This window comes from Ambystoma mexicanum, chromosome 3q (assembly GCF_040938575.1).
Source record: "Ambystoma mexicanum isolate Mex_15411 chromosome 3q, UKY_AmexF1_1, whole genome shotgun sequence".
NCBI classification, from domain to species: domain Eukaryota; kingdom Metazoa; phylum Chordata; class Amphibia; order Caudata; family Ambystomatidae; genus Ambystoma; species Ambystoma mexicanum.
Window position 1 is genome coordinate 456724002 of NC_090926.1, and position 17697 is coordinate 456741698.

At 50.9% G+C, this 17697-nt stretch overlaps 1 protein-coding gene across 11 annotated transcripts in view; it reads right to left on the bottom strand.

Moving 5' to 3' along the window:
• The window catches only part of LOC138582670 (protocadherin alpha-C2-like), a 935357-nt gene that overhangs the window by 370683 nt on the left and 546977 nt on the right, over positions 1–17697 (bottom strand). The window contains exon 1 of one of the 11 annotated variants that reach the window (XM_069654196.1): positions 10937–14032. The exons of the other annotated variants lie outside the window; for them this stretch is intronic. Coding sequence (XP_069510297.1) covers positions 10937–13450 — 2514 coding nt within the window. The 5' untranslated portion in view covers positions 13451–14032. Of the gene's footprint in view, positions 1–10936; positions 14033–17697 lie in introns of those variants that run through there. 11 annotated transcript variants of the gene reach the window in all.

A 17697-nucleotide genomic window follows, 5' to 3' on the forward strand; every position in this document is an offset into this window, starting at 1 on the left:
CTGGTATTTTGCTGCTGAAATCTTTGCCTGGGCACCCCTGCCTACAAACCTGAGTGTGTCTTTATTTTAAAGTGTGCTTTCCCTTACATGATTAGCCCATTAGTGCTTTCATTAGTTGGGCGCATTTATGTTAGTTTAATTAAAACATTTTTAATATAAACCCTTGGTTGGACATTCTTTTATTTTGGTACACCATACAATTCTTGTGTGTGTTGCATCTGTGCAGGCTCACGCCCCTCTTTAAGAGTATGGCCTTAATCGGTCCACGTTACCAAAAGAGGTTGAAGATAGTATACCTATCGGACTGTGCCTCTTTTACCTTTATCATTGGGTTAATTGCTGGGCTGAGAATGTGCTTTAGCCATGACTCATGCATGTGCTCATACAAAGCGGTAGTCATTTTGCCACCAAGTGCCATCAGATATACTATCATTTTCAGCATCGTATTTTATTGGATTGTTTATTTATTTATAGAGTGCACCGGGCCGTTGGGCAACTGGGCGCTTGTGAGAAAGCTTAGGTTACAGTTACATAAATATCTTACATTTCTTATGTTACAGTTACAAGCTGCTGATTACATGAGTATCTTACATTACTTATCTTACATTTCTTAAGTTACAGTTAACTTATATTTCTTGAGTTACAGTAATCTTATATTTCTTATGTTACAGTTGCAGGCATATCTTACAAGTTGCATACAGGATATTAGGATATATATACAGTTAATGGTGATAAGAGAAAGCATATGAGGAAGGCTTAAGGAGGGGGGAGAGGTCATTCGTAGGAGAGGTGTCAGCAGTCGTTGGTCTGTAGCCAGAGTTTAACATTCGTTTTGAACAAGCGAAAGGTGGGAATGGCTCTAAGTGGGTCCGGAATGGAGTTCCACAGATTTGCCGCCAATACTGGGAAGCTGGAGGCTACTGTTCTTTTCAGATTGAAGTTAGGGACTCTGATGCTGTTGGCTTGGGCTTTCCTAATAGGACGTTCAGATGTGCACCTGGTAAATTTATCAGTAAGGTATGCTGGTGCTTTGTTGTTAAGACAGTTGTGTGTAATGTTCAGGGTTTAGAATTTGACGTGGTCATTGATGGACAACCAGTTAACAGTTCTTCTGTGGTCCGAGATATGTTGATTCTTGGGTTTGCCTAGTACTGTTCCGAGGGCGTTGTTTTGCAAGGTTTGGAGTTTGTGGGTGTTGTGTTTGCTGGTACCTAAATAGAGTGCGTTACAGTAATCTAATTTAGATAGGAAAAGGGCACGTGCGATGGTGATGCAATTGTCTGTGGACGGAAATGGCTTGCAGGCATGAATTAATTTACAGGTGTAGCTAGTTGCTGAGGCTGTGGCATTCACTTGCTTGTTGAGGTTAAGCGTTGAGTCTAAGTAGAAACCTAGCGTTGTAAATTCCTTGGCTACATTAATTCTGATACTGTCAATATCAAAGGATTTGTAAAGGTGGAAAAGTTTGTTTAGTTTGCTGGTGGAACCAATGATTAAGAGCTTGGTTTTATCGTCGTTGAGACATAAACCATCTGTAGCCATCCAAGTTTGGATGATTTGGTAGATTTTGCTCAAGAGTATGGTGTCTTTGTTGTAATCTCCTTGGATTGGAATGAGGATCTGGGTATCATCAGCATAGTTAGTATATGAGACACCCAGTTTATCCAGGATATCAAAGAGGGGCTTTGTAAAGATATTATACAAAGTAGGGGAGACGCATGACCCCTGGGGAACCCCACAGGTGATGGGGACTGGGTCAGCAGCTGAGGTAGGTGAAAAGACTCTTCTTATAGTTCTGTTGTGCAGGAAAGAGTTTATCCATGCGGTGGCCTTGGAGGAAAAATTTGCCGCCAATTTAAGGTGGTTGCAAAGTACTTTATGGTCTACCAAGTAGAATGCGGCTGATAGATCTAGGAGTAGGAGAATGGAAGTAGCTCTTTTGTCTTTATGCTCATCTAGTTGGTTTTGAGATCAAGGAGGGCTGTCTCGGTTCCATGCCTCGGTCTGAATCTAGATTGTCTGGTGCCTAGTAGGTTATTAATCTCCAGATAGGATTGGATCTGAAGATATGCAGCTTTATCTAAAATTTTAAGCAGGAACGGAACCGTCGTTATCGGTCTGTTTTTTTAGAAGGGGTAGTATCCATGCATCTTTAAGGTTGGTGGGCACAGTGCAGGATTTGAAGGAGGAGTTGATAAAGAAGGTGACGAAGGAGGCTAGTTCTTGAGCAGCTTCTTTGATAATGGGGGCTGGGCAGGTGTCACCCAGACAACGAGAGGGTTTGAGAGACGTGATGATGTTTTTTTCTTCTACGATGGAGATAGCTCTAATATTTAATTTGTTGTACGGTTTAGTTTGGTTGAGTGAGAGTTCCTGTAGGATGGCTTCTTGGGTGGAGAGCGCAATGTTGTGGGGGGAGGATTTTTTGGCAGAGACTTTGTCTTGTAGCATAGTGATTTTATTGCATAAGGTGTTTTGGATGTTGGTGCACCATGTTTTATCTTTGGTACAAGAGTCAATAGGTGTGATTCTAATTCTCTTAGGATGGGGGAGATCTCACAGTACACATGTCTGTTCGGTCTTGGAGAGGCCTGGAGCAAGGTGGGTTCGTGGTGGTTTAGGCAATCTAGATCCTAGTCTGAGGTTGCGTAGAGTGGTGGGGCAGGTCTGTCTTAGATAGGTTAAGGAGGTGGGCTCTGGTAACAGTTGGGACCAGCCTTGGGTGTATGTCATGCCTGCCTGTTCCCAGGCTATTGGAAGTCTATAGTAGGTGGCTACCATTGTAGATAGGGCAGTGAGTGTAGTAAGGATAATTAGAAGGCGGGTGGACAGGTTGCGTATGGGTGATGTCATATCAAAGTTTATATGGGATAAAACCTATGAATGTCAGGTGTGGGGTCTAAGGCGTGGACTAATTCAGGAGGGTATCACACAATATGGCCAGACTGGTACAGTGTGGTACACCAATCAGCATAGGACCAGCACGGGGTAGGGGTTATAGGTGAAAGGATTGGAAAAAAGTATTGAATGCCCTTTTTTTCAAAACCAAAACAACCAAAAAAAAGGGGCGATTTTTTTTTATGGGGGGGGTTCGCCCCCGAACCCGCTGTTTTCTTTTTTACATTTTTTTATGCATACCAAACTAAAAAATATATAAATAAATAAAAAAAGCATTCAACCCTTTTTTCCGGTCCTTTTGGTGTCGAAAAAAAAAAGGCATTTGATCCTTTTGTTTTAGATCCTTTGGCTTGACACCTGGGGTAGCCATAGGGCTAGGTTAGTACAGTGAAACACATCAATTTGCATAAGGCCAGGCTACAGCAGTGAAGCACATCAATTTGCATAGGGCCAGGCTAGTACAGTGAAACACATCAATTTGCATAAGGCCAGGCTAGAGCAGTGGAGCACATCAATTTGCATAGGGCCAGGCTAGAGCAGTGAAGCACATCAATGTGCACGGGGCCAGGCTAAGACAGTGAGGCTCAATCACACAAAAGCACTTTAAGCAGTAACGGGCTAGGTTTGGTGCACAGTAACAACAGAAGTCATAGGGGAGATAGGAATGATGCCTACTGAGATTTACTAAGAGGCCAGACTGTTTGCGACTGGGTAATCTGACCATAGGTTAATAGGCTGATAGATCATGTCACAGTGGGAGTATTTGATACATGAGGTATGCAAGTACAGTATGGCAAAGTAACTTCATGCAGTGGTATCAGGTGAAGCACAATCACTTGCGGATAAGAACAGATAATATTGCAGAGATGTAGGCCAAAGGCTAGGAAGGCCGGGGTACGCTAGATTGTACAGCGGGTGGGCGGCGAAAAGTTTCATTTTCTAAATGTGCGGTATGTGAAAGTTCTTACATGTATCAAAGGTTCGTATTGCCGGCGTCGGGAGCAGCTGCAAGAGGATGAATGGCCTGGAGTTGAGTTCGAGTGGGGGGCTGAGCATCAGGTGTGGGGCATAGCAAGGGGTAGGATGAGAAGGGTGTAAGATTCGTGGCCCTGAGCTCGAGAGGCTCCAGACAGGAAGCACTGCTTTAAGATGTGTTCCTTTGGATGTGGGCCGGCGTGAGCCTGCCAGCTCTCGATTGGTGCAAAAGTGGGTGCAGAGGGCCAATCAAATTTAGATGTTGGTCCTGATGTATTTTTACACATAGGACTTGGTTCAAAGATAACGGGCGGCCATTTTGGAGTGGCTAAAGGCCTCGTGCACGCAGATGGTGCTGGCTACACTCCTGTGTATTAGGGGCCAGATCGGAAGCATGCAGGATCCCTTTTGAATGCCACCAATTAATATCGAATTGTGGCAGGGTCCCGGTGAAAAAAGGACAAATTTTGCATTGTGTGTCCGGGGGCTTTAGTGGGCTGGGATTAGCAAGGATGGAGCCTAGCAATTTCCCAAATAATCGCCATGAGCCAGGGTTCCCTCAGCCCCCATAGCACCCTGAGTGTATGTCAGGAGCATGTCAGTACACACAGATGACGTGTGCTAGAGACTGCTTGAGTGATTGACATGCTGTAAAAGAAGTGTGTGCAGGGCATCTGTTGCTAAACGGGTAAAGCCAACCACTGACTTACAAAGGCTGTCCAACTAAGTACATATAACTCATGGTTTGTATTCATTCTACTGCCAGAGTATTACACAAAGTAAGAAATGGCGTGTGCAACAGCTGCTCAGAAGGATTGCAAGCTAGAAACTCTGTTACATCTGTCATGTTGGCATCCCTAGTACGGTAGTCGCCTGTCTGTTTCCATTTCCTTCCCACTCGCCCCCTCCCTTCCTTATCTATGTCTTAGCTCTTGCACTATCTGAAATGTCATCAGGCCGAGTATGATAGTTAATTTCACCTCCTTACTGTTCATGGCCTGTAAGAATGTCATTGGGCCTCATTAGGACCCAGGCGGTAAGGGGTTTACGGCGGCGTAAACAGCGCCGACCCTTACCGCCTGATTCCGAGGTCCCTTAGCGCCATGGAGGTTTTAACACCTGCTTTTAGCAGGTGTTAAAATCCATGGCGCTAAGGGACCTTGTTGTTAATTACGCCACCGTAATTATTAACGCCTTCCCCACTCCCATTATGCCCTATGGGGCAAAAATGGGAATGGGGAAGGGTAAATGGGGATTGGGGACTTACCGCCCCGCCAAGGTCGGAATGGGGTGGTAAGTCCGCCAACCACCATGGCGGAGTTGGCAACTTAGCGCCATGGACCATGGTGCTAATAGCGCCATGGTCCTCCGCCAAGGTCCTAATGAGGCCCATTGTATTTTCCCTTGTTCCCTCCCTTGCCTTGAAGTGCTTTAAAACACATTGGGCCTCATTAGGACTCCGGCACTAAACCATGGTGCTATTAGCACCATGGTCCATGCCGGAGTCCGCCGTGGCGGAATGGGAAATTACCACCACATTCCGAGGTTGGTGGGGCGGTAATTCCCCATGCCACCATGGCCCTTCCCCATTCCCATTTTTGCCCCATAGGGCTCAATGGGAATGGGGAAGGCGCTAATTACGGTACCGCAAATTGTGGTACCGTAATTAGCACCAAGGTCCCTTTGTGGGTCCCTACTTTAACGGCTGGTAAAACCAGCCGTTAAGGTCGGGTCCCGCAAAGGGACCTCCTAATTAGGCACTAGGTGTTTAACGGCACCGCAGCCTTTTACGGCGCCGTTAAACACTTAGCGCCTGGGTCATAATGAGGCCCATTGTGTATAGGCGCTACATAAATAAACTATCATCATATCATATATAAAAAAATGTGTGTTCATTCTTATGTTCCTTACACCTTCCTAGATTCTATGCAAAGCAGCAAATAGCTTACATTGGTTCTGTTTGTCCTTCTTCCCTTCCTAGAGGGTGCATAGCATGACGGTCATTATTCCCCAAGCATGTTCACTGTCCAACTCCAAAGTACTTAAAGCAAGGCAACACATGGCAATGGGTTGCCTTTTGCCGGCAAAAGCACATTTAAAGTGTTTGAGGAGAATTATCTATATCCTTACCATATATATATATATATATATATATATATATATATATATATATAATTAAATTTGACAAAAAATGGTGCAAAAAATGTGATCAAATGTTTTAGGTCAAATGTTTTGCTAATACTGCATAATATCACTGGGCATGCACACAGAAGGGGGGGGGGGAACCCTAAATAAACACTGAAGAAGAGCTCTTAAGTACACGACCCTGGGTCCTTTCTTTACAGAACGAAGGTGATTGACTCACTGATGGCTATGCTTATGTACTGTGGGAGAGACAGAATTATTTATGGACAGAAAATGATCTAGAAACTAATCCAGGCGGAGGTGTATTTACAGTGTGCAGACAAGACCACCCGAGACAATGCTGAGTTTCTCAAGATGCAGGTCTGCAGGGCCTCGTGCTGTCCTGTTTGGGAAAGAGGCCCTTGGCTAAGCCCAACACCCTTCCTTTATGGCCCACCCAGCATATTTTGGCCACACTCCCTTTCCAGACCGACACCCCATCCGGTTTTGTATCCCACAAAAAGCACTGAGTAGGTTGGCACGCCGGTGCCTGTGGCCAGATGCTGGTTAGCAGAATACCGGATGGGTGGTGGCCAGCTTCCAGAAAACTGCAAATCTAGAAGGAATGCAGAGGACTGGCGGAACCTAAAAACAAGTCAGCGTGTGCCGGGGTGTAGAATTTGAGGGCGGTAAGGCCCAGGCAGGGTGAAAAAAGAAAGGACTGTATGGGGAGGACCTCCGAAAACAATGGGACAACCATGACGGCACTGGCAGCAAGCAGAGGGAATTGGGAGTGGGGCTCGGACTGCTGGCAGAAAGTGGCCCCCCGCGAGGAGTTCCGACGTCATTCCGTTGGCATTCCCATATGGAGCAATGTTCAAATGCACAGCCCCAGCTTCTACACATTGATCAGGCTATGCAGCCCCCTGGCGTGTTCCAAGCCCTTTGACATGTATTAGCTTTCATCGTAGTACAGCCGCCCGGGGAATAGCGTGCTTATTTAATAATGTAAAGATGCAAAGATAAACACATTACTCCAATTTACATGTGTTATGCGAAGCACAAACTAAGGAGTGACCAGACGGTGTGCTGGGGTGAAACTGGCACTCTCGTAATAAAATCTGAATGCTTCCCAACCCTCCCGTGATCTGCAATCATTCTACAGAATGGCTGATGCGGAAGCTTGCTTCCCAAGTCTGCTTTCCTATTGGACGGAAAAACCGCTCGCTACACATTCAGGGCCGAATTCATGGAACGTTTAGCGCGGTGCAAAGTGACTTTGCACTGCCAACAAACACGTTGAACCGGGGCTAATTCGCAGAGCAGTTCAAAGTGTATTTTTGCAGAGCAAAGTCACTTTTCACTTCAAAAGTACTCCTTGCACCGCGCAAATTGGCTCTAATTTTAAAAAAAAGCACTAAGTAGCGCAGACTTAGTGTTTTATGGGTGATTTGGGTGCATTTAGCGTGCTGCAAAGAGTACTTTTGCAGTGCAATGTGGCTACGCCACAAAAATACACATAGCACCGCTCTGTGAATTAGGCCCGGTTCAACGTGTTTGTTGGCAGTGCAAAGTCACTTTGCACCACGCTAAACGTTCCAAGAATGTGGCTCTCAGTCTGCAGAGGTCAGGGTGTTTTTTTTAATGATTATTATAAAGACACTGCTGACTGAACCAGCGCCGAACCGCCCTAGTCTCCGCAATGTCTGATCCCTTGGCAACGTTAATGCCAAATTCTAGCAAATGTAAACACGCTTGTGCCCTTCACCTGGACATCTGCCCACTGGGGACTGGAACCAGGTGAGCAAGGCACTGTATTACAACACTCCCACGCTCAGTGACCGGTGTATCCAAACCGAAGCTGCCAACAGCACATCACAGCTCTCTTGCTCTTCTTCCCGCCCAATCCTACTAACATACCCGCCTCCCTGATTGCATTATAGATCCACCAGAGCGCCAAGAGACCACACAGGTGGCAACAGTGCACAGTATAAGAACCTGGAACATGCACAAAAGAGGCCAACCAAGCTTCCGAGAGGGACTGCTTGATTGGTTGGCAGGGTCTCCAGAATGCAGACACTGGCCGCAGCCCAGCAACAGAAGCTTTAGAGAAACTGCCTGGAGAAAGTGGGCCTTGGTGAGCTGGCTGAACAGAGGATTTGAGTTATTTATTTATTCATTGTGCATTTGTAAGGAGCTTATACAGCAAGTGAATTGTGTTTCAAAGCACCCACAGGGCATCAGGGTGGGAACATGGGAATGAAAAGAAAACAGATAAAACAATGAAAGATAGAGGCGGACCTACTAGGCCTTGCGAGCATTCAGGATGTGCAAGTGCAGAGAGAGAGAGAGAAGGGGAGAGGGGTTGGGGGATAAGTGCAAGGTGTGCCAGGAGGAAAGTGCAAGTGAGTGAACAACTATAAGTGCCTAGGTGAGTGGTCAGCTGCCTATAGTGGCATAGGCCAGTGGGTGCCAAGGCAAGTGCTGGGAGTGGGGAGAGGCTGAGGGCGATTGGGTGTGGGAGGCCAAGACCCAGGAGACCACATGAGGGCCCTGGTCACCAATCTCAGCAACTGTCGAGTTTAGCAGAGGAGGGATGAAGGGAAGGAAAGTCTTGAGGAGCTTGCAGAATTTGAGGCAATCCGGCTCAAGACGACGAGGAATGGGGAGGCGGCTATTCCATAGGAGGGAGGCTGCCGAGGAAAGAGATGGGCCACCAGCTCGCTGTTAAGCAAAGCACTTAATACACAGAGAGCTTGTGCCGGAGGACCGTCCAGATCTGGAGGGAGGGTAGTTAGTGAGAGCGAGGTGTAGATAGCGAGGTGCCCGGCCCCAGAAAGCCTTGCGGATGATGCAGAGGGTCTTGAATTTGATCCTTGCAGCCACTGGGAGCCAGTGGAGAGATTTTAAGGCTGAAGAGACACGGTCCCTGGGCTTGAGGCCAAGGATAAGTCTTGCACCCCTGTTCTGGATTAGCTGGAGGGGTCATAGAGACGTAGCGGGTAGATTAAGGAAAAGGCTATTGCAGTAGTCTATGCTAGAGAGGACCAGAGCTCTAGAGACATTGAGCTTCTGGGGGAAAGTGAGGAAAGGGAGAATTGAGGATAGATGAAAGATGAGGATAGTACAGACTCAGAGGCCACGTGCAGGGAATGAGAGCTGCAGACAGGTGTACAGACCCTGCAGGTGGTGCCGAGCTCACATGCTACGGGAAGATGTACATCAGTCGGCACGTGTGCTCAGAGGTCTTCCGTGGAGGAACGTGGGGTAGGGGGTGCTGAATGCTACAGCCTTTGCGGACGTGAGGGCATCGCTTTTGATAATGTCACCAGCAGGCGTCTCACTCACGCTGACCTCTGTCACTCAATTTGGGCTGTTCAATTATCCGCGCATTAACAGGGGGTGCTGCTTTGGTTTAACGTCAGAACTTTCAGTCATTCTACAAACCTCCGCTGCGTCCCCAAAGTAGATTAAAACGGGGTGTTTGGATATAATATAAATCAGTAAGCAGAGCCAGTGAAGCCCAAAGCAGGGGGCGTGGCATCAGAGGTCAGCAGAATGGGACTCATATGTGCTGAAGCTCCTGCTGGAGAGGTATGAGGTCACTTCCACGGGACGGGCTGCTCCAATCAGAAGGGAGTGTGCGGGTGCAGAAGGCTCGGGCACTGGAGACAAATGCTGCCCCCGCGAACTAGAGGCAGCGCTGCTGTAATGCCTTGCCTCGGGTTGCATCACTGTAAGGCGGACACTTATGGCGGTGTTCATTGGCTGAGGATGGAGGAGGGGGGGCATCTAGTCGGCCAGCACACCAGCAGGCCATAGGGGCGTCCGACCGCACGGGACAGTCCTGCGGTAACAATGCTGTTAGCAACCCTAATTTAATTCCTAACAGCACCTGGCAGACTGCGCTCTGTTGTTTCTTCAGACCCTCTGGTTTTACGGTGTTATGTGATGGGCTATCACTGTAGTTTGTGAGTAAGGGATGGGGCGTGACACGTTGTCTGTGGTCACTAAAGCACCGCTTTATAAAAGCCCTGCTCCGGCAGCGCTCCAGAGCTATGCACGCGTCGTGTGCTCTGCTTCACCGGTCCAAGTGTGGCACAAACTGCAAGCACCCTAGACGTGTGACTTAAATGCCCGCTAATAGAGAAAAGAAGATCACTGCAATGTGTGCCATTCTATATAATAGGATTGCATAATATGCCACGGTGTAACATGGCAGGCTAAAAAGCACCCCCCCCCCGATATTACATAAATAACTGTAGCATGCACTAAGCAAGCACACATGAAGAACCCACGGTATGGCACACAGATTCACACAAAAACATAACAGACTACTAGAACCTAGTATCGTACCATACCATTACATACAATAGCATATCAAAACAGTAACACACCCTAGCAGATTACACAGTATTAACGTACACGATAGCACACCTGTATGGCCTACGGAAATGAAGAGATCATAGTATAGCAGACAACAAGATACAAGAAAACCGCGGACTTCGATACATCCAGGGACCTGCGAATAACTAAAAATAACACACCAAACAACACAAACACACATCAAAGTACCAAGCGCAAAAACTCACCATAAAACCCCATAACAATATTAAGACAGCACAGCACAACATATCATGCATGCTTTCACACAACATAACATAGTCGATCATAAAACAGCATAGCAGCGCATGAAGCAAGTTCGCACAGCATATAATTGCATTTCAAAACATACCACAAAATAACGTCTGAACAACCCTTGTATTCAGTGGATCTGTGGGAATCGTCAACCCCCCAGCACCCTGCCCCTGTGACCTGTGACCCAGAGGGGCCCTCGCATGTGAGGGCACAGCAGAACGGCACATTCGGAGACACGCGAGCGCGCCACTCCAGCCAGCAGACGGGCCCATGGCACGCACAGGAGCCGGCGCTCGCTCACCTCGTTGGGGGTGGTGGTCTCGCTCTTGAAGATGATGAGGTTCTGGGCGCTCTGCTCGCTCTGGCCCGTCAGGTGCCGCTCCGCGAGGACGGCGTGGGGGCCCGTGCCGCCGGGCACGCCCGTGTTGTAGAACATGAAGGTGTCGCTGCCGGAGCCCGCCGTCAGGCAGGCCTTGTAGCAGTAGGTCTTGGTCAGGGAGCCGTTGCCGCGCACCTCGATGAAGTGCGGCTGCACCTTGAGCCCGTGCGGCAGGCGGGTCTCGATGTTGTTGTTGGCCTGCGTGTACATCTGGGCCGGCACCCCCCCGCGGGTGGGCCGCCGCAGGCCGCAGAGCCCCGCGCAGCAGGACTGGCCGTGCACGCTGTGGCGGTAGCACTTCACCACCGTCAGCACCAGCACCGTCAGCAGGAAGATGAAGGAGATGGCGCTCAGGGCCACGATCAGGTACAGCGTGACCTCCGAGGAGCTCTTCGGGGCGCTCTTCACGTGCCTGCGCGTGTCCGGCAGGATGCGGGACACCCGGTCCACCACGGCCACGGTGATGGCCGCCGTGGAGGTGAGGGCCGGCGTCCCGTTGTCCCGCACCAGGAGGGTCAGGTTGTGGGTGGTGACGCTGTCGTCGGCCACCCTGCGCGTGGTCCGGATCTGGCCCGTGTGCAGCTCCATCCTGAACAGGTGCGGGTCCGAGGCCTGCGCGATGTAGTAGAAGAGCCAGGCGTTCTGGCCCGCGTCGGCGTCGATGGCGATCACTTTGGTGACCAGGTAGCCCGCGCCGGCGCTGCGAGGCACCATCTCCACGGCGCTGGAGCCGTTCCCCGGGCCTGGGTACAGGATTCGGGGCGCGTGGTCGTTCTGGTCCACCACGTACATGCTGACAGTCACTGTGCCGCTGAGCGGGGGGCTGCCCGCATCCTGGGCCTGCACCACGAACCCGAACTCCCGCAGCTTCTCGTAGTCGAAGGAGCTGGCCGCGTAGATGTGGCCCGTGTCCGATTTGATGGAGACGTAGGAGGTGACGGGCAGGCCCTCGATGTCCTCCTTGAGCAGGGAGTAGGACACGTAGGCGTTCTCCTTGGCGTCCAGGTCTGTGGCCCGTACGATGCACAGGGACACCCCGGGGGCGTTGTTTTCATTCACGTACACAGAGTAGGAAGGCTCCTCGAAGCGGGGCGGGTTGTCGTTCACGTCGGACACCTCCACCCGGATGGTCTTCTGGGAGGAGAGAGCCGGGGTCCCGCCGTCGGTGGCCGTCAGGGTGATGTTGTAGGCGGGCACCTGCTCCCGGTCCAGCTGCCCGTCCGTTACCAGAGTGTACGAGTTTTTGAAGGAGTTGAGTTTGAAGGGGAGGCCGGGCGGGATGGTGAGGCTGACCTGCCTGTTCAGGCCGGAGTCCAGGTCGGCCACGTTCATGAGCGCCACCACGGTCTCCGCCTGGGCGTTCTCGGGCACCGGCGAGTACAGCGAGGCGACCACCACCTCGGGCACGTTGTCGTTGGCGTCCGTGATCTCCACCAGCACCTTGCAGTGGCCGGCCATGGACACGGGGCCCTTGTCAGTGGCCTTGACGTAGATCTCATAGGACGAGGCCTCCTCGTAGTCCACGGTGCCGTTCACTCGCACCTCGCCCGTCTGCGGGTCTATGCTGAAGCGCTGCCGGACTTTCTCCGGGGTGTAGCTGCTGAAGGAGTAGACCACCTCCCCGTTGGACCCCTCATCGGGGTCGGTGGCATTCAGCCTCACCACCAGGGTGCCCCGGGCCGCGTTCTCCAGCAGGCTCACCTTGTAGGTGGACTTGTCGAACACAGGGGGGTTGTCATTGGTGTCCACCACCCGCACAGAGATCTGGGCCGTGCCCGACCTGGCGGGGCTGCCCCCGTCCTCGGCAGTGAGCAGCAGCTGATGAAGCCCTCTCTGCTCGCGGTCCAGGGCCTTCTTGAGGACGATCTCGATGAGCTTGCTGTTCCCGTTGAAGGGCTTGAGGTCTAGGGCGAAGTGGTCGCTTTGGCTGAGTTTGTAGGTCTGGATGGAGTTGGTGCCCACGTCGGGGTCCTGCGCGCTCTCGACGGGGAAGCGCGCCCCCGGCACGGCTGACTCGCTGACCTCCAAGAAGTAGTCTTTCCTGGGGAAGGTGGGCGCGTTGTCGTTGATGTCCAGGACTTCCACCTCCACGTTGTGCACCTCCACCGGGTTCCCGATGACCACCTCCAGAGCCAGGGCGCAGACGGGCCGCCCCTCGCACAGGGCCTCCCGGTCCACGCGGTCGTTAACGAAGAGCACCCCGTTGCCCTGGTTCACATCGAAGTACTGCCTGCTGCTGCCGGAGGAGAGGCGGAAGCCCCGGGCAGAGAGCAGCGACAGGTCCAGCCGCAGGTCCCGCACCAGGTTGCCCACGAAGGCCCCGTGGTTCAGCTCCTCCCGCACCGAGTAGCGAATCTGCTCGGCGGCCAGGCGCAGGGTCAGGAGGCTCAGGGCGATGATCAGCAGCGGCCCGCCGTGCATGTGGGGGCACGCCATCGCCTCCCCCAGCAGACCCCCGCGCTGCTCCCAGGTGCACCGGCACCAGGTCACCGTCCATGGCCGAAGCACCGGCCCAGCCGCTGGGGCGCGGTCGGCGGCTGCCTCCCCAGTAAATCCATGGTTTCCCTCCCTGGTCGGTGCGCTCCGCCTCCTTGCTTAGGCCTGTTATGCTCTCTCCCCGGCTGCTGATCCGCTCGCTTCTTGCAGCCGCTGAGAGGAAGATCCTGCAGGGGAGGGAGGGAGGGGCGCCGCTGGGAGCCCGCTGCCTGTTCAGCACCTTGGACAGCGATCTGCCGGGCGGAGGAGCGCCGAGCGCGCCGCGGGCAGGGGCAGGTGACTGGCCGCAGATGGCGACACACGCCCCCCCGCTCCGCTCCGTAAACGCGGCGTTTAACCAGCCAGGGGAGTCTCGGCCACACAGCCTTGCATTTTTTATGAATCGCCGAACACGGAGCTGATCGTGGAGCATGCGTGGTCACTTCCGCACTGCTCCCAAAAGAGGAGTTGTTTCCGTGTCGCGCGTTACACGCAGCCTTCAAGTGCACATTCCCAAAGGACGCGGCTGAAGCGCACACCACAGTACGCGCCCATTCACGAGTAAACCAGGCCCTGGAATCATACATGCATGTATGCAGTATCACGCACACGAACATGCACGTTCCATGCCCGGAGTGTGACGTGAAAATCAAACGCAGGCGCCGCCACCCACGCAGTTGCAAGCTTTCCCATGCACACAGCCATACAAAGAAGCATGCATGCACAGCTTGCAACCACGCCCATAAACACGCTCCCAGACCCGCACGTGTGTCAACAGAATTACAGACATTATATAGAGTATGCAACACATGCACCCACTCGCCCATGAGCGAACGTTCACACGCAGAAATACATGCTCTAGCAGAGAACACAAGTCAATGATTGTTGTATTTTTAGGTTGACGTAATAGCGGAAAAATGTGCTTGTGGGCCCAATTATTTCCCCGGAAGTGTTGCGTTCCTGTCTGGTCATAGCATTATGTTATTCTTTATAGACAGAGCACGTGGCAATAACAGACTGGCGCGTTAACGGGCCAGAATCGTTTTCTCTCAGCCTGGGACTCTCGCCACAAGTTAGGCCGTGCTTTCCCTTTTTCTGGACATGGCAGTTGTGGGTGGGTGTTGATCACCATTGCCCAGTACCACATTGCCTTTTCAGGAGGGTGAGCGAGACTCAGTGGGTGGTGTAGGATTTCTTGCACAAGTTAACTCTTGAAGGGAATGGATATCTGCTGCATGGAGGAGGTGTTGATGCCACATTACGAAGCGGTAGTAGAGGGTCTTTTACTGTCATTCCTACGTTTACTGTATGCAGTGCTGGAAATTGTCAACGTTTACTGGGGAAACTCTCCCGGGGAAGCGGGAAGTGGGGGCAAATTGTCAGTGGTGGCGGCGATACTGGGGCCGGATTGTCAATGGTCTTGGTGGCACTGGAGGGCGGCGCTAAGTGTGGAATGATGGGAATGCGCTGAATATAGGATGCTGGCTGCTTTGCATAGAAACAAAGTGCATTTTGGGAACATAACAATGACAACCAATTTATCAAACATGTCTGTGCTAGTAGTTCAAATGTTCATTCCTTTTGAGCATGCAATGCACACTTGGTATGGTGCCCATTTCCTCTTTCAGAATAATCACCCTCACAGTAAAATGTTGCAGAGCATGAGCGACATATGCAGCTTTGAACAGTGGCATTGCTTGAGTTTCGGCTGTTGAGCAAAGGATGACTTTCGGATGCAGTCTGAAGTCATTGCATATCACTGCTCCACTGCATGCATAGAAACACTGGGCCTCATTACAATTTGGGTGGTATCCCAGCAGCAAATCTACTGGAATACCTCCCATCTGAATTATTATTAATGCCAATTGGTAAGGCGGAATTATTGGTCGATTAAAAGTGATGTTGGCGGCGGTCTATAATTCACCATTACTCAACAGGGCTTGTTTGGCAGAATTACTGTGGCAGAATTTCCTCTGCGGTAATTCGGGCGATTCTGCCGATTTCTCAGCAGTGAGTGGCAGAATTGACTTCCAGGATGTTTCTGGAGGTAAATCCTCCACTCCAGGCCTGACCTTATAATTTCACATAGTGGTAAAATTGGCAGTACCAGAGTTACCACCAATTTAACCACTTACAATGCTGGTAATGAGGCCCTCTGTGTCTTTGCAAACAGCTGAGAGGAAGCTTTCTGCTTCATGTGGCGAACACAGAGAGACTATCACAGCGTTCAGGAGACACAGCACACTCGGGGGGCGGAGAGCTTCCTCAACTTGGGGGGTTTGGGCCTCGTGTCTATATGGAACAGCTCTCTGGCAGGAGAGTCTTGTTCAGCCCAATTCCTCCCCTGACTGTATGGTGAGGGTGAGAGGGTCGGTCAATGGACACAGCACTGCTCCAGCCCCTTCTGTGCGGAGGTGGGGATGAGGTAGAAACTCCCCCCAGCATATTTGCATCGTAGACCACGGGCTCTATGACTAAATACCAAGTGACTCTCCTTTCAGCCCACGGGACTGGCATCCATTTCAGGCAAATGGCCTCCAGATGATGGACAGCCGGTCAAGAAAGGACAGCACCTGCCCAAAGTGGGAGGAATACCCTTCTTTTTTGATGATGGACAGAGGATATGGGGGGGTGCAGTGTAGATGGAGGTCTTAAGTGGACCAGGACCCCAACTGTACTTCCTGCCTCACACCTTATTTCATAGGATCCTATGAGCTGAGAGCAGCGGCCACTTCATGGGAGGGATCCCACTGATGGACCGACCCTGAGGGGTGGAGCCAGGGGAAGTACTCTTGGCTGTCCTTCAGTCTAGGCATGCGCACTAAACAGTCTCAAGATCCTCCGATTGTGTGCTTAGTATCTTGGAGTGCACCACTCCACACAGAGATGCAGAGAGCAAGCTTGTGAAGTCTGTGCATATGTTAAGTGCTGCACATTGTGAGCATGTGAGATTGGGCGTTGGTTTGCATCCAGGGAAGTCTGAAAACCTTTTATCTTTAAGCCACCGGATGCTGCAGGGCGGTGAGCTCTTATTCTGAAAGGGTGTCTGTGAACACCGTGTTCAGCGTATGGTAGCGATGCTGCACTTTGTAAAAGGTGGACGGTCGGCCGCAGATGACAGCATGGCACACACATGCAATCCAAGCACATAAGTCGGGCCTTAGTTAGATATAAAAATTTAACTTTTATAATCACAGTAAAACGTTAAACACTTGTACTGTAGGAACACTTATGATAGTAAAAAGCATCAGTATTGAAATGTTGCAACTATTCTTGAACCAAATGCAAAACAGATATGGAATATTAAAGTGATTAGTCCCCAAACAGATACTAGCAAGCTGGAGACTATGGGCCTCATCACGACTTGGGCGGTAACGGTAACTAATAGCGCCGGATCACGAGTTCGGCGGTAATGTCAATCCCCATTCCCCATTGAGCCCATTCTGGAATGCCCCATTCCCCATTGGGCTCAATGGGGAAATTTCGCGCTAATACCGCCGGTGGATTTCCCGCCGGCGGTAATAGCGCGAATTTTCGGCGGATTTCCCCCCAGCTCAGAGCTGGGGAGAAATCCGCCGAAGTCCTGCTTTGGCAGACCCTTAAATCCGGCGGTAATAGCGCTACCGCCGGATTTAAGGGTTACCACCAAAGTCGTGATGAGGCCCAATGTATCATCCTCCTACTCCATGGGCAGGGAGAGAGTTTGAGAGATAGTCAGTAAGATGGGATGAGTTTGCAGTCCAGAAGCTAAGGGTCCACATAGCGAAACAAGCGGTGCTAAAGCCAGTACTTCTTTTATTTGATATCAGGGCCTTTGCATATATTCACAGTGATTCTGCAGCAGCTTTGTCAATGAGTCCAACACAATGTACACAGCAAGAGGCACAACACACTGAATTCCGACAAGGTTGTAAGAGCCAGGTAACATTTTCAAGAGGTGGAACCTCACGGCTCACGTAAACTGGTTTATACTACAGCTCATCGCTTACAGGGGACGCTGTGATGTACACGTCAGGTTTCCAAATGTGCTGGGAGGGCACTAGACATTGTGTTGCACTACTCTTTAACGACTGGGTAGTCTCCATTCCACACGATTTTCTGACAAAAAAGACAGCATCCAGATGTGGGCAGGTCCAATTTGGAGGCATTCAACCAACGCACAGTGGGTGTGCACACGCCTGGGTCTAAAAAAACTTGAAATTAAATTG